At 48.0% G+C, this 26,071-nt stretch overlaps 2 protein-coding genes across 2 annotated transcripts in view; one reads left to right on the top strand and one right to left on the bottom strand.

Annotated features, from left to right (window-relative positions):
* The window catches only part of LOC123767331 (protein prickle), a gene marked incomplete in the record, with an annotated part of 316,302 nt that extends 311,944 nt beyond the window's left edge, over window positions 1-4,358 (bottom strand). The window contains 1 exon segment of the mRNA XM_069312959.1: window positions 1,620-4,358. Within this exon segment, the coding sequence (XP_069169060.1) occupies window positions 1,620-3,247 (1,628 nt within the window).
* Window positions 4,359-13,475: 9,117 nt separating this feature from the next.
* Window positions 13,476-24,694, top strand: LOC123750718 (ovarian abundant message protein-like). Its single transcript, XM_069313169.1, has 4 exons — window positions 13,476-13,523; window positions 13,993-14,105; window positions 21,614-21,718; window positions 23,611-24,694. Exons 1-4 carry the CDS (start codon window positions 13,476-13,478, stop codon window positions 24,692-24,694), a joined length of 1,350 nt encoding a protein of 449 aa, XP_069169270.1.
* Window positions 24,695-26,071: the final 1,377 nt, after the last annotated feature.

Genomic DNA, 26,071 nt, shown 5'->3' with positions numbered 1-26,071 from the left:
CACTACACATAAGGGGCATAACTGGCCGACCCCTCACAGTGTTCAAGAGAGAACTATCAACATCAGAGGCCTGAGACTGTACAACACACTTCCACTACACATAAGGGGCATAACTGTAGTCTGTCTGTCTGTCAACTCTCCTAGTTTCCAGCAGTAGCATCAAGATGCTTCTTAAAAGTTAAGTCTCCCATATCTAAATCAAGTTCCTTAAATTATAAGGAATTAAATTATAAATCAAGTTGCATAAATTATATCACTAATGCAATCAAGTAAGACTATCTTATATGTGAGGTCTATCGTTTAGTCCAGTTTCCTGGAAGGTATACCTTATACACTAAGGTATAGCAAGGTATATCTTAGTGATCATAATGTTTACTTGAAGTAAAGTAACCTCTTGGGAAAAAAAAAAGGTTAGTAATAGGTTTTGTAATTCTGTAAATATTAGAAACAATATTTTTCAGCACGCATTCTCTCAATAAATATAAAAGGGGGCATACGTACCCAAATGCCCTAAAATAGTTGGGTTTTATTACATGAAAATAATGAAAAAAGGTAGCTTTTCCTCAGCCAAAATTGAGACACTGCTATCACTTTCATTGTTTGATTCATGTATTGTATTGTTTGATTTATGTATTCTGTTGTTTACTTCATGTATTCTGTTGTTTACTTCATGTATTCTGTTGTTTACTTCATGTATTCTGTTGTTTACTTCATGTATTCTGTTGTTTACTTCATGTATTCTGTTGTTTACTTCATGTATTCTGTTGTTTACTTCATGTATTCTGTTGTTCGCTTCATGTATTCCATTGATCAGTTTACTGCCCACACAAGCACGAACACAGACCGACTCAACCTCCCGGGGGACCAAAATGTACACAAAGTACAATGTACAATGTACAATGCCAAGCTCTTTCAGACCGAGAACTTAAAATGCAAGCTATAAAACATTGTTTTCAGGCATTGAAATAATAGCAATGCGGCATACTTCTACCTCCTTGTGTGAAGAAATATGCAGCGTCCCGTTGCTTCTACCCGGTAGATATTCTACTTATCTACTCCCTATTTCACGGACGCCCGTCGTCTACTCTAGTCTCTAGGGCCAAAGACTTGAGAAATGTTTGAAGAGGCTACGGCATCGTTACTCTCTTAGACAAACCCAACACATCCTAGCCAAGCCTAGCCTAAATGAGCCTAACTTAGCCTAATCTAAAAGATTGAAATCCTAACGAAAATTACTCAATTCAATTTGGTTTTAAGTCTAATATAAGCCTGGGGTGTGTGACGTAGCTATGAGATCATGGTTTTAATACCGGCAGTTATGGATCCTACGGGCGGTTGGACATCCAAAGCCGTTGACTAAGATTGGCGTAAGTTTTTGAATTTTACGCGCCAAAAGGTCTGTATCTATATGGAGCATTTCTAAAAATCTACATTTTTAATCTCCTGAGCGCTTTTTGTCGATCACAAAAGCACCAATGGCACCATTACAGTAACACCAATGCGTTCATTTATTTAATTTACAATTATGATTATTGAGTACATTCAAACGTATTAGAATTTCGAGACGAGATATTAATACCAAACCAATTAAGACACACCAGGCCAGAGAGAGATCTTACCTGTCAAGCTGGACCTCTTCCTCGGGGACCTCCGCAGTCCTGAAGGACAGCCTTCGGGTTCCTTTCTTAATCCTGGGCACCGTGATGGGCAGGAGAGGCCGGTGGAACCTTGGCGCCGGCTTGCAGGTTCCTGCAGCTTTACTGGAGGGGGCGTTTCTAAGCTGGAAGCTTTCTGGAACTTCGCTGGAGGGGGCGCTTCTAAGCTTGTTTGGTTCCGGAACTTCGCCGGGGGAAGTGATTCCAGGCTTCCAGTGCCCTGAAACTTCACTGGAAGCGACACTGCTACCGCTGCTCTCTATTGGGGAGGTGTTTCTTAAGGAGCTGGCCGGTCTCCGAGACAATCTTGGAGTCGTTATGATCCCTGAGAGCCCCATCTTGCGGGGCTGGCTGTCCCTGTGAACCCTGAGGGACTCGTTGGACCCCCGAGGCCAATTGGCAAAGCCGTACTGAGAGTCCTCGCTGCCTGAACTCGTAATGGTCGCTTGGGATTGCCGCCGACCCAGCGGAAATATGGCCTTGTCGGTAGTTACGTCAGTCAGAGACATCCCGAATGACTTCTTATACATAGTTTCCTTGCCACTTTGGGGGGCATTTACGTTCTCATTGCTGATAGATATTACTTTCGAAGCTCTTCTGTCGAACCCGGGACGTTCAGAGACAGGAGATAGAGAGTGGCCATTAGGATCTGACACGACCCATTGGTCTTGGTTGCCATGATGGGGTTCCTCTACGTCAGAGAGCTGAAGAGTCGCGGCGGGACAAGCTGCAGGAGAACGTGTCATTAATCGATTTATTTCGGCGTGTTTCCTGGGTCTGAGGTCAGTCGCGCTGGCCGAACGCAGAGGTCGTCTCGCGTCTTGCTGAGGTTGACGTTCCTGTAGCAGCGTTTCTGGCAAGATCTGACATAACGTGTCCTCCTCAGCCACACACAGCATACCTTCACAGCTCGCCGATCTGTTACTTAATCCACAATCAGTTTTCGACCCTATTTCACCGTCCCTGAACCCGTTTTCTCTGCCAGATGGGGAAAACCTGCCGAAACTATCGAGACCAGATTCTGAGCTTGTTACAGGCCATTTGTTGCTCTGAAGACCCTGACCTGGGGCGTAGGGAGGTACATTGCTGCTAGCCGGACTGTGATCGCTGCCACATGCAGGAGTTCGATTCCGCCTCATGTCGCGTTCTGAGCTCGAGTGAGAGTGATGGGGTGATTCAGGCGTGGCTGGTGACTGGTGACTGGAGGTAGCTTGCGATTGGTGACCTGTAGTTGTGTGTTGAGTGGCTGTGAGTGTAGTGTGCTGCTCTTCCTGTGTGCTCGGGTGTGGTTGGGGGTGTGTTGGTAGTGTGTGGATGGTGACTGGTAGAAGCATGTACGCGGTGGGAGGTAATAGCCTCGACACAAGGGGCAACCTTAACCACTGACATTGACTCGTTCTTCCTAGTAGTTTGGACGCCCTGGTGCGCATCCGGTGAGGGTTGGTCACACTCCTCATTATCGCCTCCAGGTTGCTTCTGCAGTTGCGCCGCTCTGGCTGTTGTCCTGTGTGCGGTATGGGCCACTGGCGGGCTGCTGACTTTCTGTTTATCCTGGCGATGTAAATTCGTCCGTCTTTCTCTTGAGGCTTCATTTCTCATATCTTTTATCCTCGGGGGTTTGGGGGGGATGGGCGGCCCTTTCTTAATCACAGTACCGTTCCTTCGTCCTTCCGAGGCGTTGCTTTGAGTCTGAGCGCTGAGGAAATGTTTTCTGTTCTGTGGTATTGGGTTTGCTTTGTTTTGCTTGCTGAAGTAATCTTCAAAGCTGCTAACGTAAGTAGCCACAACATCGATATTGTCCAGACTTCGATTATGTGGCGTCCGTATGGCGTGTCTGGACGATCTTAGCAACGTTTCAAGTTCCTCTTTTCCCTGGCTATTAAGATGGTCTTCTACTATGGCGTCCTGAAGCAAGGATACTTTGTGTGTGCTGTGGTCAAGGAACGAGGGAAGAGAGCTGAGAGTCCGACCCTGATGGACATCCTCCTCATCCTTGTCATTGAAGAAGACTGAGGACTTGAAGGACGGGGTGTCACCAGGGGTGAAGTACACCCTTTGGCATCTGGGTACCTCTTCCTCCGGAGTACCACAAGGGGAGGTGCTCGCCCCCTGGTTCTCCAGCAGGGAAGGCAGGGAACTATACTTGATAACACCTCCCAACTTCTCCTTGCCCTTGGCCACGGAGGCCACCAAGGGGTCCTGGTGGTCCTTGCTACTCTCCCCCGGCCTCAACACGCCAAGCTTCAGTACTGAAGTCAACTTCATTATCCCACACACTTGTAAACTCGTCAACTATGACACAATACCAACTACGATTAATCTTCACCACTGAGACACATCAACGTTATAAATCATCGTCCACCACTCGTAATCCATTATGTATCAAGCACGAATCGTATCAACAAGATAACGGGTATCAAACATGAATGATATCTACACGTTTCAACTTTTGTTGTACTTTCAACACATTTTTTGGCAAAAAATGAACGACTGAACCAAATAAAAAATCCTTCTCCGGCACAACAATCATTAACCACTAAGCCAGTTAGCGAGTAATCCCCCGTAGCGACGTGGCCTGGCCCCAGTGCCACCTCTTGGACCCCGTGGGGGGCCAACAGGTGCCTGTAAGGAACCAGGTGAAGGTGGGGGAGGCAGGTGGCGGTGTGAGGTGGCCGTCGTGGCCGTCACTAAGACTACACTACCTTGTAGAACCCCACCACCACCACCACCTTCCTGACGGGCCCCACTGCACAAGTTGCCCGCTACTCATATATTCCCGCTAGTTATTCCCTTCTATTCTCTCTATAATATCCGCGAAACATCCACATTTCCGGCTTCAATTTACGATATATTTGATGTCTTCTGGTTCGAAGTGTCTTTGAAGATGAGGAGGTACGAAAGCGAAGATCTCGACAAATTGGAAAATGTTGACCAGAGACGGTCGAAACTCGGCCCCATGAGTGACTAGACCATTTGTTCGTTTTTCAATGGTCTTCATATCAAAATGTTTCGCTACGCTGATTTGCTCGCTGCAGTTGTGAGCGATATACGCACTTTCAACGCACAGTTAGCATCGTCAATAAATTATCTCACGGGACCAACCCCCACGTCTGAAACACGGCATTTGTCGCATCGCGTAAGGGAAGCTGTGAGCGTAATTAAAGCAGATCTGCAGCTGCTGGTCTCTGATGCTGCGTTATCGGCCAGGAATGTCAGCAGCAGCATTTACGCCGATCGTGGGTCCTCAGGCGTAACCAGTCGTCTGATAACGCGCGTATACGCGACTCTTAAAACGCCTCCATCTGCAATAAACGACGTTTAGATTCGCGCTCTCAACTGGAGACTTGAGAGCGCTTCCAGCAGACGCAACTGTTGACACGTATAATCCTTTCACGAACGTATTTGATCTCTTGATGTATTCCAAGTGCTCCAGAAATAAATCTTAATTCCTTGCAAGTTGCACTGCTCACTGCACAGTTGACACTGACGAGACAAAACCCGCTAAACAATACTTGTCTGACGGACACAAACCCCGCACGGTGATGATGCAACTTCCGACCTTTTCATTACACAGGTACACTTTTTATCCTAAGACTCAGTGGTCCGAAACCTCAGTGGTTCGAAACCTCAGTGGTCCGAAACCTCAGTGGTCCGAAACCTCAGTGGTCCGAAACCTCAGTGGTCCGAAACCTCAGTGGTCCGAAACCTCAGTGGTCCGAAACCTCAGTGGTTCGAAACCTCAGTGGTCCGAAACCTCAGTGGTCCAAAACCTCAGTGGTCCGAAACCTCAGTGGTCCGAAACCTCAGTGGCCCGAAACCTCAGTGGTCCGAAACCTCAGTGGTCCGAAACCTTAGTGGTCCGAAACCTCAGTGGTCCGAAACCTCAGTGGTTCGAAGCCTCAGTGGTTCCCCGTAAGACCAAGCCACTACCTCCCACTGGAGGTGGCGAGGAGCTCAACCACTGACAAAACCCAAGTACTCACCACTTTCTTAAGGCGCTCCTTGTCTACATTGATCAAAGAGAGAGATCTGAAGATACGTAATTATCAGCAGAAAGTTCGAAGTCCATACGACTATATAGCACCTGAAAGGGACATGAGGATAAGGATTTGGGATAGAATGGAGGCCAACCGCTTAAACGATCGCGGGGACTGAACGCCGACCTGCAAGAAGTGAAGCCGTCGCTCTACCGTCAAGTCCAAGTGATTGGTGCGTCGAATCTGAAGTATCGACATCATTTGGCTGCCAAATCGCTCTGCCAGTTACGGAGGCGTTTGTGCAGAGTGACCTGCACGCCTCTACAACAACTTAATTACTCACAAAGTTGCTCATAACTTAGGCCTTTGTGAGCAACTTAACAAAAACATACCAGTTGCAAGTTACCTTTGAGGTGCTTCCGGGGAGCTTAGCGTCCCCGCGGCCCGGTCGTCAACCAGGCCTCGTGGTTGCTGGACTGATCAACCAGGCTGTTGGACGCGGCTGCTCGCAGACTGTTGTTGTCGATGATGTGTATTTCGGTGTCCCTATTGGTCTAGACGAGTTGCCAGCTGAACCTCTACAATTGTTTCAACGTTAATAAAATCCTTCACCAAACCTTTTATTTTTAAGCCATCATCGATTTCACTTCGATGGTAAGCAATTCCTGGTAAGCTATATGAGAAATTATTCAAACATCTATGCTTACAGTCTCACACCTAAGCCTACAGGTTCATTTATCGAGATAAATGAAACAATATCTGGGAGATGAATGGAAGATGTTTATCCAAGCATCTGTGAGTGGATGAGGTGGATGCTGGCTCCTGTGTTCACTCTGGTGGGGGAGTACATAGGGAATGTGTGCGTGTGGAGATGCTATGGAAGACAAACAAAACGCTGATGTAATTTACACAGATTTCGCAAAAGATGTTAACAAATATGACCATGGTGTTATTGCACATAAAATGAGTTCAATAGGAATTACCGGGAAAATAGGCAGATGGATCTACAATTTCCTGACTAACAGAACCCAATGTGTAATAGTCAACAAAATAAAATCCGGTCCATCAACCGTGAAGAGCTCAGTCCCCCAGGGTACTGTGCTTGCTCCAGTACTTTTTCTCATCCTCATATCGGACATAGACAAGAACACAACCTATAGCACTGTATCATCCTTTGCAGATGACACTAGGATTTTCATGAGAATAGACAACATAGAGGACACGGCAAACCTCCAATCAGACGTAAATCAGGTCTTTTTATGGGTTACAGAAAATAATATGGTATTTAACGAAGATAAGTTCCAGCTTATGCACTACGGAAAAACAATGAAAATATAAAAACGGAAACCACGTACAAAACTCAGTCAAATCATAACATAGAACGAAAAGGCAATGTAAAGGATCTGGGTGTACTCATGTCGGAAGACCTTACCTTTAAAGAACACAATAAAGTAGCCGTCACAACTGCAAGAAAAATGACAGGTTGGATAAGAAGAACTTCCTCCTCCTTCTTCTCCTCATCCTCCTCGTTACCTCCAGGGTAGTGAGGAAACACACATTATCCACAACAAAAGCATTGCTTCACAGCGCCTCTAGTCACGCTAACTTTCTTCCTCACACACTTAAAAAAAAACTTTTTTTAAATCAAAATTGAATTCATTTTTATCTATCAATGATAAAAACGTGAGTAATGTTTTAAGCCCCGGGAGAACCCTAATAGGTCTTCGTGACTTTGGCTGTCAAGTTACCCCCCGTCAAAAGTAGGTAACCCTATAATAAAAAGCAAGTAGGCGCCCTTAGCCTAGGGCGAGTAGGTGCCCTTAGGTGCCAAGTGACTCCCAAGGTCGCCTGACACAGCCCCTTCCTCCCTCCTCCAAGCCAACCTGGTACAAGATGAATGACAATTATACAGCTGATGAAAAATGCAGAATATCTGGAAACGTTTACGAAGCCAAATGTTAAACGTGCAGCGTGTGTGAGAGCTGCCAAGATTTAAACATTGCTTTATGTAAATGAAGAACCTTCAAGGGCGGGTCCACCATTTTCTCCTTGAACATGAGTCACCCTTAGTGTGTGGGAGGAGTCGACGGACGGGACAGGATGGGACGGGACGAAATAGGGACAGTAGGACAGGTTGGGACAAGAAGGGATATTTGAATTTAGTGAAAGAGAAGAGTAGGAATGGAAGGGATAGGATGCGAAGGGAAGGGGAATAAAGCAGGGAACGAAGAGAGAGAGGGCATGAAAAGGTAGGATAGGGGATGTGGAGAAGGGAAAGGGGGGCAGGGTGGAGATATAGGGTGATGGAGGGACAGGAAATAGTTTCAGGGAGTGGCGGGAAAGACTGTATAGGGAATGGGCGAGGCTGGAGAGAGAGAGAGAGAGAGAGAGAGAGAGAGAGAGAGAGAGAGAGAGAGAGAGAGAGAGAGAGAGAGAGAGAGAGAGAGAGAGAGAGAGAGAGAGAGAGAGAGAGAGAGAGAGAGAGAGAGAGAGAGAGAGAGAGAGAGAGAGAGAGAGAGAGAGAGAGAGACAGAGAGAGAGACAGAGAGAGAGAGAGAGAGAGAGAGAGAGAGAGAGAGAGAGAGAGAGAGAGAGAGAGACAGAGAGAGAGAGAGAGAGAGAGAGAGACAGAGAGAGAGAGAGAGACAGAGAGAGAGAGAGAGAGAGAGAGAGAGAGAGAGAGAGAGAGAGAGAGAGACAGAGACAGAGAGAGAGAGAGACAGAGAGAGAGAGAGAGAGAGAGAGAGAGAGAAATCTTCTACAGGCAGGCTTCAGATGAGCTGATTTCTTAAAGATATCTTGCTTACAATTTCACAAAGAAACATCAATGACATTTCAAATTAAAACTAACCTTCTATATAAAAAATAACAAAATCCTTACTAATTCTTTTGTCAGCTGTTATGTTCCGAGATGAGTAACTAGGTGAGTACACGAGTAACTAGGTGAGTCCACGAATAACCAGGTGAGTACATACACATCCCAGACTTGAACACTATCCCACGGCAGACCACGGAATCAATTACACCTTAAGCGAGATGGTGTCTCTCTCTCTCTCTGTCTCTCTCTCTCTCTCTCTCTCTCTCTCTGTCTCTGTCTCTGTCTCTGTCTCTGTCTCTGTCTCTGTCTCTCTCTCTTTCTCTCTCTCTCTCTCTCTTTCTCTCTGTCTCTGTCTCTGTCTCTGTCTCTCTCTCTCTCTCTCTCTCTCTCTCTCTCTCTCTCTCTCTCTCTCTCTCTCTCTCTCTCTCTCTCTCTCTCTCTGTCTTTCTCTCTGTCTCTCTCTCTCTCTCGCTGCCAATAACGATCAACCAATCACACAAAACTAACACCTTTCTATCACAGAGGCAATTTAAACGTCAATTAGCCCGGAAAAACTGTCAAGCTAAAGGGAACTAACTCGTGGCCGGCCGCAAAACACACACACACACACACACACACACACACACACACACACACACACACACACACACACACACACACACACACACACAATAGCCGCCCCCCAAGAGACAGCTGTCGGGGACTTTAAACCAACTACTGGGCCTGAGTTTTCGCTCTACAACAGTTGGATGGCTCTTCTTCACAAACACCCAGGCAAAATTTTTGCAATTTGGGACTTGTTTCAGCAGACTGTGTTGTGCAGCAAGCTGCGTCGCGTTCCAACAATTTCAACGTATTTCAAGAGGTCGCGCGAGTGAAGGGGAGGAGGGGGGGGGGGGGGAAATCTGGGGGGTGGGGGGTAAAGGGGGGGGGGAGAGGTGAAGGGGATTGGGTTGCTATCGAGAGCCTGATGATTGGGGAAGCCTCCAGCCGGCTGGGATTCCAGTTATCACACAGATAACAGCCGCCACAGAAGTCACAATCCACAATCACACACACACACTCGTCACCCTGACCAATCACCATCACGCTGACTGAGATAGTGACAGATAATGATAAGGATGGTGATGATGCTGGGGGATTATTATTACCATGGCAACTACACCAGATATTCAAAGAACAAAGTAGGGTATCAAAGAAAGTTCACCACCTCAACACTGCTCCAGATAGCCACACTCCGTCGCAACACAAGCTCTTCTGATAGCCAGAACAGTATATCCGATAGCAACAGCAGGCGTGCTGGCAGGCACAATTCCCCCCCCCCCCTCACACAGCCAAGAGCCGGTGGTTGAGCGGACAGAACACTGGACGCGTGATCCTGTGGTGCCGGGTTCGATCCCAGGCGCCGGCGAGAAACAATGGGCAGAGTTTCTTTTATCCTGATGCCTCTGTTACCTAGTAGTAAATAGGTACCTGGGAGTTAGTCAGCTGTCACGGGCTGCTTCCTGGGGTGTGTGTGTGGTGTGTAGTGGGGGGGGGGAAATAATAGTTAGTAACAGTTGATTGACAGTTGAGAGGCGGGCCGAAAGAGCAGAGCTCAACCCCCGCAAGCACAACTAGGTGATAACACACACACACACACACACACACACACACACACACACACACACACACACACACACACACACACACACGCACGCACGCACGCACGCACTCCACTCCCGCACCCTTCCTGGGACCAGCACTCAATCGCACACTACCATACCAAACACATAACCCGTGCGATCCGTTTTTCACACACACGAGAAGAGTAAATTTGCATGCAGCCAACCATCACAGTTCAATTGTTTAACACGATTATTGAAACACACGGATGCCTACTCTGCATTTTGGCTCCAGGTATCCTTTTTTTCCACTCACCTAAATTAACCCTCGCCCCGCGGTAAGCTCTCGACCTAAACAAAACCCATTACAAACCTCCATTATGTATTGTCACGTTACAAAATTCTGTATTGACATAATAACGGTGATCAAAGATACAATGCAGTGACGTCTATGTACTGGGACGTGTCTCATTGTAAGAGAAATTTCATGGGAAAAGCACCAAGCCATTATGACTATAATGGCACTGGGATTTGTTAGGATTAGGATTTGGGATGGGACGGCGGAAAGGAATGGTGCCCAACCACTTGTGGACGGTATTGCGGAGTCCCGCCCCAACAGGGGGGTGTGTGGAGCTGGGGCGCCACATTGTGCATTCCAGTAGGGGGTGTAGTGTGGATCTTGCTGCTGGGTGTGGCGCCCAGGAACCGGGCCCCTGTTACTGTATTCACAGATCGTTGTTGTGTCAACGTAACCCATAAAGTTGGGAGCAATATTGCCTTGTTTATCTGTCTGTTTTTAATAGTTATTATCTGATTTTGCGTTTGCCTGCCTGCCTGACTGACTGAATGCCTGCCTGCCTGCCTGCTTGCCTGCCTGCCTGTACCTGCCTGCCTGGCTGACTCGCCTGCCTGCCTGTCAGCCTGGCTGTCAACCTGCCAGCCAGCCTGCCTGCCTGCCTGCCTGTCAGCCTGGCTGTCAACCTGCCAGCCAGCCAGCCTGCCTGCCTGCCTGCCAGCCAGCCAGCCAGCCAGTACCTGTCTACCTGTACCTGCCTGCCCCCTCTCTCCTATATCGCAAGCTAATCCAAAAATGCCTATGCGGAGGGCACGACAGCTAACTCATCACAGCACAATTGCCCCGGGCCGGTCCAGCTGAGCATCGTGGCCGGCCAGACATCGCTTAGCCCGTCGCTGGCCGGACTAAAGTCTACATTTTATCCGTGCCGGATAGCATTATACGCTAGCCGGCGTTCGCCCCGGGGAAGCGACCAGCTCACATTCTGTCCGAGTTGCTCAGAGTTGTAACGGGTCGCTAATGACGTCTCTATCCGGTCTTGTACAGACCAGTCTCTCTCCTCTCGCTTACTGCTTCAGCCTCTCTTGTTTACACCCGGGCGATTACCTTGAGGTTACCTTGAGGTGTTTCCGGGGCTTAGCGTCCCCGCGGCCCGGTCGTCGACCAGGCGGCCTCCTGGTTGCTGGACTTGTCAACCAGGCAACCAACCAGGCGATGCTTGGCGGGGGGACGTTTATCGTTTGATTAGCATTTGCAAAATTACTCCAGTCGGCAATTCAGACTGACACAAAGACTTCATTAAGGCTTGGAGTAGCAAGTCTAAGGGCCAATAGGCGCTATCGTTTGCTACGACGTCTGTATCACAGTTATACAAAGATGTAACAACGTTGTTAAGCTTGTTATTGGGTCACATGATCACGCATGCAGAGGCGGGACCAAAGAGCTAAAGCTCCACCCCCTCGCAAGCGCAACTAGGTGAGTGCACGCACACAAACAGGGCCTAGAGGACAGCTTAGGGCTCGGGTTCGATTCCCAGCCGAGGCAGAAACAATTGGGCAGTATTTATGTCGCCTGATGCCCCATTCACCGAGCAGTAAATATATATTTACTTAGTTGTGTTTGCAGGGGGTTGAGCTCTGGCTCTTTGGTCCCGCCTCTCAACCGTCAATCAACTGATGTACAGATTCAATCTGTACAGATTGATGTACAGAACAGATTGTACAGATTGAGAGAGAGAGAAATATATGTAGCAGATATGATAGAGGAATGCTTCGCTTCCTCAATGAATAAAAAAATCAATTTTTTTCATTTGTAATTTCTTTGTTGCCGGGCATCACCAGGAACAAAGACTGACAGGTGAGACGTGATTAACTTCCATATTCAGATCTCCTGAAGACTGCAGGTGACGCCGCTACAGAATACCACCGCGGGCAAACTCTTTCAGATCTCCCTGTAAAATGGCGCCAATTTGCCCGTCCCGCGCGCGCTGTGTTCGTCAATTATCTGCACGAGAGGCCCTAGCGGACCAGCAGTAGCAGCAACAACAGCAGCATCAGCAGCAGCAGCAGCAGCATCAGCAGCAGCAGCAGCAGCAGCAGCAGCAACAGCATCAGTAGCACGCTAGACCCAGTGACTAAACTTTTCGGGGAAATGTGGAGTTGTTTTAAAATTTCAGAAATCCTTCCTCTAGTCCAGGAGCTCCAATTATTTCTTAATTGTTCAGAACCCTAGTCCCATCCCCGAGCCAAGAACCTCTTCCCTAGCCAAAGAGGTATACAGAATACCTTTATACATAATACATAAATACAGAATACAGAATTAGAATACAATACAGATATAAACACTTTGCCCCATTAAAAAAAAAAAACTGATTGACTACCTTATAACACGCTAGAAACTCACAATTCAGTCTCAACTAATAAGAGGCCTCCAGCAAAATGAGAGGCCTATCCCATGAGGCCTATAAGAAGAGTTCTGTTCACTGCACCAAACCTGCCCCATTATCCAACTTTACAAACTACTACACACCTGACGTAATGAGCACGATCCCCGGCCTTCTAACCAGTCACATGTGTGTGTGTTTTCACATGTATGTATATGTGTATGAAGTCACCTATGCGTATACAATTGCGTTATTTCCATAAACCTATCCGGTCGGCCGAGCGGAAAGCACGCTGGACTTGTGATCCTGTGGTCCTGGGTTCAATCCCAGGCACCGGCAAGAAACAATGGGCAGAGTTTCTTTCAGCCTATGCCCCTGTTACCTAGCAGTAAAATAGGTACCTGGGTGTTAGTCAGCTGTCACGGGCTGCTTCCTGGGGGTGGAGGCCTGGTCTAGGACCGGGCCGCGGGGACACTAAAAAGCCCCGAAATCATCTCAAGATAATCTCAAGATATCCGCTGCGTCAGGCTCTACAAGAGACATATCAAAATACATCGAGTTCACAATTCTCTTCAGCTCCTGGGGGGGAGGGGGGGGGAGGAAGGAATTATCAAGGAAAAGCGCCAAACCATTACGACTATATAGCACTGGGAAGGGGTCAGGATAAGGATTTGGGATGGGACGGGGGAAAGGAATGATGCCCCAACCACTCGCGGACGGTCGGGGATTGAACGCCGATCGGCATGAAGCGAGACCTGCCTGACCATCCCATCGTCAGCTTGTCTCAGGTGGTAAGCACTAACGCTCCTTAACCCAAGTCTTAACCAGCGTCTTCAGCTGGTTGAGCTACACCTGACGAAATGCTCAGAACTTGACTGAGCGGTCAGCAGGAGGCGGCTTATGGTGGTACAGGCTCCATGCTGCCTCTCAGAGACTACAGACTCTACGTGGTAATAGAGGCTCCATGCTGCCTCTCGGAGACTACAGACTCTACGTGGTAATAGAGGCTCCATGCTGCCTCTCAGAGACTACAGACTCTACGTGGTAATAGAGGCTCCATGCTGCCTCTCGGAGACTACAGACTCTACGTGGTAATAGAGGCTCCATGCTGCCTCTCAGAGACTACAGACTTTACGTGATAATAGAGGCTCCATGCTGCCTCTCAGAGACTACAGACTTTACGTGATAATAGAGGCTCCATGCTGCCTCTCAGAGACTACAGACTCTACGTGGTAATAGAGACTCCATGCTGCCTCTCAGAGACTACAGACTCTACGTGGTAATAGAGACTCCATGCTGCCTCTCAGAGACTACAGACTCTACGTGGTAATAGAGACTCCATGCTGCCTCTCAGAGACTACAGACTCTACGTGGTAATAGAGACTCCATGCTGCCTCTCAAGCAGCACAGAGCCTCTACTACAACACTACACCTCCAACTATATAAGCTGGGAAGCAAATCACAATTCACAAGGGAGACATCTCCCGTCACGCAGGGTGCAGTCGCACCTCCACAGATCTCCAGTATCAGCTCTTGATACTGGTAATGGCTCCAAAGGGCCCCACCACTTACGGGCTATTCATGCCCGTGCCACCTCTTGGGTGGCTTAATCTTCATCAATCACAATTTAGCGAGTGTCAAAAGAGTGGAGCATGACGGCCACAGTACACCCCAGGGGTTTAACACGGGGGAAAAAGGCCCCTCGGGGCAAAATTTAAGGCAGTGTACAAGCATAAGGACTTGCATACGCCAAAATTAAGAGAATAAACCAAACCAAAAACAGAGCAGAGAGAAGTACAAGAGGAGCGAAAATATGTACCTAACAGTTAGAAGGAAATTAAAATGAGTTTTAAAAACATTACAGACAGAACAAGGTACCTAACCCAAGCTGCTTCACAGTCACATCAAGAGGAAAACGGCTGAAAGGAACAGGTGATGTAACTGAGGATAGGAGAGAAAACATTCACCGAGAACGATAGGGAAGTGTGTGAGAAGAACAATATACGACCCAGGAGGTCTTCGGAACTGAGCAAGGGAAAGTTGCGGAACTGAGGGACCTGGATGATGTTCTAAGAGTTGTTCTACTCCGAAAGTGTAACTGGACGAGTACCACCACCCAAACAGCTGTCAAGAGAGCTCTTAATACAGTAACAAGGAGGCAGTAGAGCGCCTCTATCAATCAAACCACCAGCTGTCAGCACCGATCAACCATAACCGCTGGACGAGCACCAAACACACACAAGATACACTATCACTCCCTTCCATCTTGTCCACACTCGTAATGGTTTCTGGTCACAACACTCTTCAACTTTCTACCCACCACTGACCAGGAGAAATCTCTCAAGTCTCAGTGCTCCTTAACCACAAGGGTTAAGATATAATCTGTGCGTTTATCTTCTCTATATAGCAGCATCAGGAGAGAGACCCAGTCTTGTTTGGAATATATATGCATTTTAAACAGTAATACTCAGCACTGATTATATATATATATATATATATATATATATATATATATATATATATATATATATATAAAGGGTACCACCTCTGGTGCTAATGTGGGGACCCATAGCCTCGGAGAAGAAAATAAAAAGTATTCAGAGGAGACATATATATATATATATATATATATATATATATATATATATATATATATATATATATATATTATGAGTCTTGGACATCTAGTTTTGTAAAGTATTTTTGGGGCCTAAGACGAGTTGTAAACACACACGCACGCACACACGCACGCACACACGCACACACACACGCACACACACACCTGTAACGATTCGAGAAAGAGACCTGGGAGTGGATGTGACACCTAATCTAACTCCTGAGGCACATATAAATAGGATAACGACAGCAGCGTACTCTACACTGGCGAAAATTAGAACTTCATTCAGAAACCTAAATGAGGAAGCTTTTAGGGCACTTTACACTGCCTACGTGAGACCCGTCTTAGAGTATGCCGCGCCATCATGGAGCCCCCACCTGAAGAAACACATAAAGAAACTGGAGAAGGTTCAGAGGTTTGCGACGAGGCTTGTCCCAGAGCTACGAGGGATGGGATATGAAGAGCGGCTGAAGGAACTGAACCTTACGACACTAGAGAAAAGAAAGGAGAGAGGAGATATGATAGGGACATATAAAATACTCAGGGGAATTGACAAAGTGGAAATAGATGAAATGTTCACACGTAATAATAACAGAACGAGGGGACATGGGTGGGAACTGGAAACTCAGATGAGTCACAGAGATGTTAGGAAGTTTTCTTTTAGCGTGAGAGTAGTAGAAAAATGGAATGCACTTGGGGAACAGGTTGTGGAAGCAAATACTATTCATACTTTTAAAACTAGGTATGATAGGGAAATGGGACAGGAGTCATTGCTGTAAACAACCGATAGCTAGAAAGGCGGGATCCAAGAGTCAATGCTCGATCCTGCAAGCACATATAGGTGAGTACACACGCACACACGCACACACGCACGCACACACGCGCACACACTAACGACACACAGCTAAATACCTCGGATAACAAGCATATTTTGGCTTAACCCTTCAACATGGACAATCAATTTAACATTTTCTTAAGATATGTACTTATCTCCGATAGCCGTAACTGCCTCGTACAGCCGGCCGTAACTGCTACGTACCTGCAAAGAAAGAAATCAGTTATAATTCTGAAAGCCATCATAGCTGCTATAATTTGTTTGACTTGTAATTACCCTATGTTTCAAGGGTCGCTAGGTTACTGCTGCCCTGTGTGTTTACTCGCGCTCACACACACGCACACGCACACGCACACACACACACACACGCACGCACACAGGCGGTGGGGGGGGGGGGGCATAGAGAGCTAGACCCCACTCCTCCGTAGACACTGTTAGGTTAAGCACCAGCAACGGTAGTGAAGATCTTTGATGTTAGAAACTGAAAGACTTCCTCCAGCTTGTTGTATTCTACAATCTCCTTGCTCGTAGGACCCCCCCCCCACCTTCCCCCCCCCCATGACCCCCACCCCCCTGCTCGTAGGACCCCCCCCCACCTTCCCCCCCCTCCCATGACCCTCACCCTCCTGCTCGTAGGACCCCCCCCCACCTTCCCCCCCCCCCATGACCCCTACCCCCCTGCTCGTTGAACCCCCCCCCATGACCCCTACCCCCCCTGCTCGTAGGACCCCCCCACCCCTCCCCCCACCCGGCTCACAGACCCCCCTATAAAACACACACACACACACGACTCACAAACTGGAACGAGGCATCTGTCAATCCGCCCTGGAGGCTCCTGGCTCGCATCTCTTTAATGACCGTAGCGGAATTAACCACAGACTCGACCACACCGCAAGAGCAACAACAACTACATTCACAAACAGCAAAAACAATGCGTTGCAAACAAGTGTAGAGATTTGAGGGGAACAGTTGTAGTAACTGGAGCGACGATTGGGCAAAAACACGAGTGTTCTCGATACGAGCAGCAGGGGTAGAAGAACAGGCCAGATACGAGCAGCAGGGGTACAAGAACAGACTAGATACGAGCAGCAGAGATAGAAGAACAGACCAGATACGAGCAGCAGGAGGAGAAGAACAGACCAGATACGAGCAGCAGAGGTAGAAGAACAGACCAAATACGAGCAGCAGAGGTAGAAGAACAGACCAAATACAAGCAGCAGAGGTACAAGAACAGGTCAGATACGAGCATCAGGGGTACAACAGACCAGATACGAGCAGCAGGGGTAGACCCATCCAGACAGGAGCAACACTACATCATACAGCGTACACACAACACTACAACACAATGCTGCACAACACCAGGGTCGAGGTTGCAGGTGTAGAACAACTCTGTCAGCCCCCATCCACAGGGAAAACACCTGTGGATGAGAACACCTGTTTACGAGAACTTTAACACACAAGGAAATACACAATCTTGGGAACAGCCATCTCTCTCTCACACACACACACACACACACACACACACACACACACACACACACACACACACACACACACACACACACACACACACACACACACCTTCAGGAATCTGTACACCTGTTGATTGACGGTTGAGAGGCGGGACCAAAGAGCCAGAGCTCAACCCCCGCAAACACAACTAGGTGAGTACAACTAGGTGGGTGAGTACACACACACACACACTGGTGACCTGCCACACGTCGACTAAGCATTAAGTATCTGGTTGGTTATTATCCGGCTCTCCGGCAAGCCCTCTAACGATCCCTGGGCCGGTATTTACGAACCAGACTTGTACAAACTAACCGCGCGCTGGCGACAGTTAACTCACCTGTTAATTACCGCCCAGGAGCCAAGGTTAAGCTTGGCTGACACCTGGAGTAATGACAGCTACTTATTTCCCACAGTCGACGTGTGTTGAAGATGAGAGGGGGGGACACGCACCCCACACCTGCAAGGTTGTGGGATTTCAACAACGTGTCTGTCTGTCTGACTCCAGGAAAACAACTTCGTTCGTTTAACTTCTTAATTGGCAGCAGACATTTATTTGGCCTCAATCGCCTGTTGCCAATTTCTGTGTTTTCCTCCGGCAGCCAGGGCCAAAGAGACGCATACAGACAGACATCAATCATTACCGTTGATGACAGGAGAACCATCAACCCAATTTATGCATCAAGTTCGCATCATATATCTTCATAACTGTGGCGGGGGAAGAATCACATCAACTTAATCCTCACTAGAGATTTATCTGGTTAATCTCCCGAGGTTCTAATCCACAATATATCATGAGCTACGTTTTTAATTCATCGTCCGAAACTGATGATGATGCTGATGATAATAATGCTTCCCAAAACAGGAACATTCGATCGTGCAATCATCAACTAGGAAATAATATCCTCCCAAACAGAAGAACGTAAGAATGTGTATTAGAAAATGTAAATGTTTATCTCTCAGAATGTTTGGTAATATGTTTATTGTTTGTGATGTGTGTCTATGTATGTATTAACACGATGTACTGAACGGGGTGAGAATAGCTTGAGCTACCTCATCCCTTTGTGTGTATTTTACCTCAATAAACTTATTTCAATTTCAATTTCAGCATGTGTATTACAACACGTGTGAGGCTCCCACACAATTCAGGATATGGGTGCCAGAGTGGCAGCGATGGAAGTGACAAGTACAGCAGCAGAGTCAATATAGATTCACACAACAAATGAATATCCACGTACGTCAGACCGCGAGCCGCTGCGTCCAACAGCCTAGTTGACCAGATCACCAGGTAGGAGACCAGGTCAGATACCAGACCGCGGGGACATCGATTCTCGGTCGGTCGGTCGGTCGGTCGGTCGGTCGGTCGGTCTCTCTCCTACTACGGCCAGCAAGGTGCCTAACAGGACCGCAGGACCCAACTACCCGTCCTATGTATCTCACTCACAAGGGTCACACTCATAAATCTCTCATACCCGAGGTTGGTATCACGCCGGCCCTCTCGATCGCTGTCTCCTCTGCTTAATTCCCCTCATTAGCAAAATGTGCAGTTAAGTTTAAAACATTTTTTTATGCTAGCCCATGCCGAGTTCTGACATTTTTTTCTTTGCTAGGCTATAAAAATTCGGAAGTTTTTCTATGCAAGACCATACAAGTTCGGAAGTTTTTCTATGCTAGACAATACAAGTTCGGAAGTTTTTCTATGCTAGACAATACAAATTCGGAAGTTTTCCTATGCTAGAGAATACAAGTTCGGAAGTTTCTCTATGCTAGACAATACAAGTTCGGAAGTTTTTCTAAGCTAGGCTACATAACCTGGCGAGTCTTATTAAATAAATATGTTTTGTTAATATGGGTTCCCCTCTAAGCCTGGCCGAGGGCATAGGTCTATAGCTTCTATATCCGCGGCGACAACACATCGAGTCTTTGGTCTGGTTAAGAGTTTTATCATTTTTTTTAGGTGGACGTAAATAGGAACTGCCTCATGAACCAATAGGAACTGCCGCATGAACCAATAGGAACTGCCTCATGAACCAATAGGAACTGCTTCATGAACCAATAGGAACTGCCTCATGAACCAATAGGAACTGCTTCATATGAACCAATAGGAACTGCTTCATATGAACCAATAGGAACTGCCTCATGAACCAATAGGAACTGCTTCATGAACCAATAGGAACTGCCTCATGAACCAATAGGAACTGCTTCATATGAACCAATAGGAACTGCTTCATATGAACCAATAGGAACTGCCTCATGAACCAATAGGAACTGCTTCATATGAACCAATAGGAACTGCTTCATATGAACCAATAGGAACTGCCTCATGAACCAATAGGAACTGCTTCATATGAACCAATAGGAACTGCTTCATATGAACCAATAGGAACTGCCTCATGAACCAATAGGAACTGCTTCACATGAACCAATAGGAACTGCCTCATGAACCAATAAGAACTGCTTCACATGAACCAATAGAAACTGCCTCATTATAGCGTAACAAGTTTTCTGTAGTTTCACCCATTTTTAGGTTCCTAATTGCTATTACAATTATTGGTATTATACTGCTCTCTGAGAATACATTGTTACCAGCAGTTGAGTACTCTATATTCAAATACAAATTAGCCTGAATGTACTAATACACTTGACAGAAACAGCCTACAGGTTTTCTAACAAACACAAACCTGAAACAAAAAAGTATGTGTGTGTATGATGTCTAGCAAATACACACAATATTCAAACGCCTACCCCGAGGTTCAAAATGAATCTCACGGATGTCATTTATCCTCTTCCCCTAGGGTAGGGGTCCCTCTCCAACATATCCAACCATAAAACAGGTGGTATCCCCTCTTTATGTAATACAGAAAGAGTATGTTAACCAGCACTCAAGTTATAGTTGTGGTGCTGAAACTATACTCAGAAAAGTCTAGTTTGAGAGTATTGATTAAACGCGATACGATTTTCCAAGTGGTTTAAATTTGACGCCAAATTGTAGAGACGGACAAGAAAAAGCCTCGCATCATGGCAGCTAAATCTGTATTTACTAAGCAGGATACGAGCTCCGGGGCTCTAAGAGGTCGTATATAATAACAAGCTTAGGTTAAGGAAGATCTCACAGCGCCACGGAGGTCGTAAAATGTGTAGTGAATACCGTCCCAGCCGCCATGATTGAGATAAGAGGTACGGATCTCTTAAGTAGACACACAGTAAGTGCTCTGTGAATCCCGGCACAAAGTGAGAGCGTACCTGGCAATCGTATTTTTTTTTTTGGGGGGGGGGGGGCGGGGGGATAAAGAAAATGGAGAGGTGGAAGTGAAGGAAAACGTTTTGGAAATGTGAGATAGCAGGCGGGCTGTCCGCCTTGCTGACACGTTGGCGTAAAGGTAGTCAGCAAAATTAATGTGCCGGGCAAATAGTATACTTGTAGTGTATGTGGAGTATACCTGGAGTGTATGTCGAGTATATCTGGAGTTAGTTCTGGAAGTTCATCTACTGCTGAAGCCCGGCCAGGGGCCAGGATTGACCACTGAGAACATGAGGACAATGAGCTGGGATATGAGGACGAGGAGCTGGGATATGAGGACAATGAGCTGGGATATGAGGACAAGGAGCTGGGATATGAGGACAATGAGCTGGGATATGAGGACAATGAGCTGGGATACGGGGACTAGGGGCTGGAACAGTTCAAGGAGCTGGGACTCGAGGACGTGTACACATTACAGCCTTGTTAATCAGGTACCATTTGGAGGAGTTTATCAAGTTCCTTCAATTCGTCTTCCTTCCTGTGAGCAGCCGCGTCTAACAGCCTGGTTGATCAGTCCAGCAACCAGGAGGCCTGGTCGACGACCGGGCCGCGGGGACACTAAGCCCCGGAAGCACCTCAAGGTAGCCTCCTTTTATAGCAAGTATCCCTCATATTCCAGTTGCTATCCTGCCATCAAGAGCCCTTCAAAGTGCAATACCGGCTTCCTTGGGGGTGGCTCCGAGGATCAACATCCCCGTGGCCCAGTCTCTGACCAGATCATCAGGTTGGTCAACCAAACTATTAGTGGAGAGCTTACCGCTGTCTCCTCATAATATCCATTCCTGACGGACCAATAGCATCACACGGCCACGGTAGTTTGACTTTCGCATTCCACACAGTTCTTTTTTTTTCAGGACAATTCGACCATTACTCAAGGTGATCACCGGTTGGCCAGCGGCCGTGGGTGTTGACCTTGACTGTGGGAACCACTGGGGGTTCCACAGGTGTAGTGGAGGGGTTGTAGGACCCCGGGCCCCTGCTACACTACACTACACAATCGACTTGAGAATGGTCCAGGACGGACCGAAACGTCGTCGTCCCTTCACCTTCTAGTGTGTGGTCTGCTCAAAATACACTACACTACACTAATAGTGAAGAGAATGTGGCTCTCAAAGACGACAACAACATTATTCAAGCCTAATAGAACTAAATCTATGTAAACACGTAGATTTAGTAAGCACTCGTGAGCCATATATATACATTCTCAGGTGTAAGTTAACAGCGATCTCTCAAGAGCCCTGAGCACCGGATCTAAGAACTGTAAGGTCATATTACTGCCACAACACTAACCTATCTTCAAGCCGAATTACCGGCGTGTGATGGCCAGGTTGCTCCCACCATGCCGGGAACCCGGGACCCAGCGGGCGTGACCGGAGTATATATAACATGAACAGGAAGGCGCTTTGTGGGTAGACATTTGCCAGGATTGAAGTACACAGGACGGTACTGGAGGAAGGGGGAGGAATGGTATTGATGGGAAGGGGAGTGGGGTTAATGGATATACATGGAATGGGGGGGGTGATGGGTATACATAGAGGATATCAGGGGAGGGGGGAGGGGTATACAAGGAGGGGGAGGGGGGGTAGGGAGGCCCATGAAAATAGTCTACAGTAGCCAATTGATAGGAGTTCTCAGGCCTAACATAACCCCAAGACTCATGCTTTATAATTCAGCAGTGTTTGTGAAGGAAGACAACGTAGCCCACTATGACACGTGAAGCGGTAAGGGAAACTTGACGCGGATTGGTTGACCAATCTCCCTCTTACACTACCCTAGTCCCATCACTTTTGTAATACTATCCTCGTGTCCTTCCTCTCTCTCTCTCTCTCTCTCTCTCTCTCTCTCTCTCTCTCTCTCTCTCTCTCTCTCTCTCTCTCTCTCTCTCTCTCTCTCCAGAAGGGAGGTTATCTTGAGATGATTTCGGGGCTTAGTGTCCCGCGGCCCGGTCCTCGACCAGGCCTCTACCCCCCAGGAAGCAGCCCGTGACAGCTGACTAACACCCAGGTACCTATTTTACTACTAGGAAACAGGGGCATAGGCTGAAAGAAACTGCCCATTGTTTCCCGCCGGCGCCTGGGATCGAACCGGGGGCCACAGGATCACAAGCCCAGCGTGCTGTCCGCTCGGCCGACCGGCTCCCTATATCACCATAACCCCGGTATACGGACAGAACAAGCCCTCACATCACCAAAGTGAATCTGCTTAATCCAACGACCGCTTATATACACTGCGGATGAGAGGGGAATTATTAAAAATAACATTCCACATTCCTCTGCCCCTCATCTCCTTTACTTCACCCATCAAACATCACAACCTGATAGATCAAAGACCAAAGGTAATTTACGAGTTATTAATAAAAACTACCAGAGGTCGATCACCAAGTCATTAGTACGGAATGTGTTCTAAATATTTACTCCCGAACATGACTGATAAGTTGTTCGGTAGTTTTTTGGTGTTCGAATTTAATAACGGTGTTCGGAAATGCTTTAGGAGGGGAGGGAGGGGAGGGGAGGGGGGGGGGGTGGTTCTTGATCCAGTGGGGAACCTTCACTTGTAGTCATCTTTTTTGGAACCTATATTTGGACCAGCGGTTCTATGTCTCCTCCAGTGGTTCAGGTTCCATCTTGGTATAGGCTACGAGCCTGAACCGCTGGTGGAGCCTGAACCACTGGTGGAACCTGAACCACTGGTGGAGCCTGAACCACTGGTGGAACCTGAACCGCTGGTGGAGCCTGAACCACTGGTGGAGCCTGAACCACTGGTGGAGCCTGAACCACTGGAGGAGCCTGAACCACTGGTGGAGCCTGAACCACTGGTGGAGCCTGAACCACTGGTGGAGCCTGAACCACTGGAGGAGCCTGAACCACTGGTGGAGCCTGAACCACTGGTGGAGCCTGAACCACTGGTGGAACCTGAACCACTGGTGGAGCCTGAACCACTGGTGGAGCCTGAACCACTGGTGGAGCCTGAACCACTGGTGGAGCCTGAACCACTGGTGGAGCCTGAACCACTGGTGGAGCCTGAACCACTGGAGGAGCCTGAACCACTGGTGGAGCCTGAACCACTGGTGGAGCCTGAACCACTGGTGGAGCCTGAACCACTGGAGGAGCCTGAACCACTGGTGGAGCCTGAACCACTGGTGGAGCCTGAACCACTGGTGGAGCCTGAACCACTGGTGGAGCCTGAACCACTGGTGGAACCTGAACCACTGGTGGAACCTGAACCACTGGTGGAGCCTGAACCGCTGGTGGAGCCTGAACCACTGGTGGAGCCTGAACCACTGGAGGAGCCTGAACCACTGGTGGAACCTGAACCACTGGTGGAGCCTGAACCACTGGTGGAGCCTGAACCACTGGTGGAGCCTGAACCACTGGTGGAGCCTGAACCGCTGGTGGAGCCTGAACCACTGGTGGAGCCTGAACCACTGGTGGAACCTGAACCACTGGTGGAGCCTGAACCACTGGTGGAGCCTGAACCACTGGTGGAGCCTGAACCACTGGTGGAACCTGAACCACTGGTGGAGCCTGAACCACTGGAGGAGCCTGAACCACTGGTGGAACCTGAACCACTGGTGGAGCCTGAACCACTGGTGGAGCCTGAACCACTGGTGGAGCCTGAACCTCTCCCTCTGCCCCCTCACCGCAACACACCAGCGGTTCTGGTGGAAACTGAACCGCTAGATCATTCTGAAAACAAATAATGCCAACCCTCAAAGCACCCTGCAACCTTGAACCGGTTTGGAGCGCCCATTTACTGTGAATATTCCATTAAAACCGGTTAATGACACCAATTAGAGCCTGGGACATATTACCCCATTAAACAACGGTAGCCACTCTTTATCCTCCCATTAACTGAATAATTTTCTTAAAAAAATCGTAAATCAAAATTCACACAAAAAAAATACAGATAAAATTTTTTTGGTTGTGTATAGTTTCGTATAAAAAAATCAGATTATGAGGAATTATTTTTGTTTTCCCAAACATTGTGTGTGTCTGAGGCGTCCAGGAACGCGGGTTCGAGTCTACTGCATGGCTTCAATGTTATATTTTAACAGAGTTCTTTCGAATGACATGAAGGCGATTGTCCAGAAATAATGGAATTCAAGGTCCACATTCACACAATATTTCCCCGAAAATTGACTGTGGTTGTGGTGGTTGATGGTGGTAGAGGTGGTGGTGGTGGTGGTTGTGGTGGTGGTTGATGGTGGTAGAGGTGGTGGTGGTGGTGGTTGTGGTGAGGAAGTGATGGTGGTAGAGGTGGTGGTGGTGGTGGTGGTTATGGTGAGGAAGTGATGGTGGTAGAGGTGGTGGTGCTGGTGGTTGTGGTGGTAGAGGTGGTGGTGGTTATGGTGAGGAAGTGATGGTGGTAGAGGTGGTGGTGGTGGTGGTGGTTATGGTGAGGAAGTGATGGTGGTAGAGGTGGTGGTGGTGGTGGTGGTTGTGGTGAGGAAGTGATGGTGGTAGAGGTGGTGGTGGTGGTGGTGGTTGTGGTGAGGAAGTGATGGTGGTAGAGGTGGTGGTGCTGGTGGTTGTGGTGGTTGATGGTGGTAGAGGTGGTGGTGGTTGTGGTGAGGAAGTGATGGTGGTAGAGGTGGTGGTGGTTGTGGTGAGGAAGTGATGGTGGTAGAGGTGGTGGTGGTTGTGGTGAGGAAGTGATGGTGGTAGAGGTGGTGGTGGTGGTGGTTGTGGTGAGGAAGTGATGGTGGTAGAGGTGGTGGTGCTGGTGGTTGTGGTGGTTGATGGTGGTAGAGGTGGTGGTGGTTGTGGTGAGGAAGTGATGGTGGTAGAGGTGGTGGTGGTGGTGGTTGTGGTGAGGAAGTGATGGTGGTAGAGGTGGTGGTGGTTGTGGTGAGGAAGTGATGGTGGTAGAGGTGGTGGTGGTGGTGGTGGTTGTGGTGAGGAAGTGATGGTGGTAGAGGTGGTAGAGGTGGTGGTGGTTGTACTCACCTAGTTGTGTTTGCGGGGGTTGAGCTCTGGCTCTTTGGTCCCGCCTCTCAACCGTCAATCAAGTGTGGTGAGGAAGTGATGGTGGATGATTCATCCGTGGTAATTGATTGATTTTTATCGTTTTAATAATT

Source organism: Procambarus clarkii, chromosome 74, assembly GCF_040958095.1.
Source record: "Procambarus clarkii isolate CNS0578487 chromosome 74, FALCON_Pclarkii_2.0, whole genome shotgun sequence".
NCBI classification, from domain to species: domain Eukaryota; kingdom Metazoa; phylum Arthropoda; class Malacostraca; order Decapoda; family Cambaridae; genus Procambarus; species Procambarus clarkii.
Note: the sequence above shows the minus strand (reverse complement) of the source record. Positions and strands in the feature narration are given on the sequence as shown.

Excerpts from the sequence above, each read along its gene's own strand:
- LOC123750718 (XM_069313169.1), top strand. The coding sequence starts at position 13,476 with ATGAAGCGAGACCTGCCTGACCATCCCATCGTCAGCTTGTCTCAGGTG. Across the intron at positions 14,106-21,613 it reads GAGACTACAGACTCTACGTG|TTGCTATCCTGCCATCAAGA; the intron begins GTAATAGAGACT and ends CTCATATTCCAG. Across the intron at positions 21,719-23,610 it reads GTCTCTGACCAGATCATCAG|GTTCCATCTTGGTATAGGCT; the intron begins GTTGGTCAACCA and ends CCAGTGGTTCAG.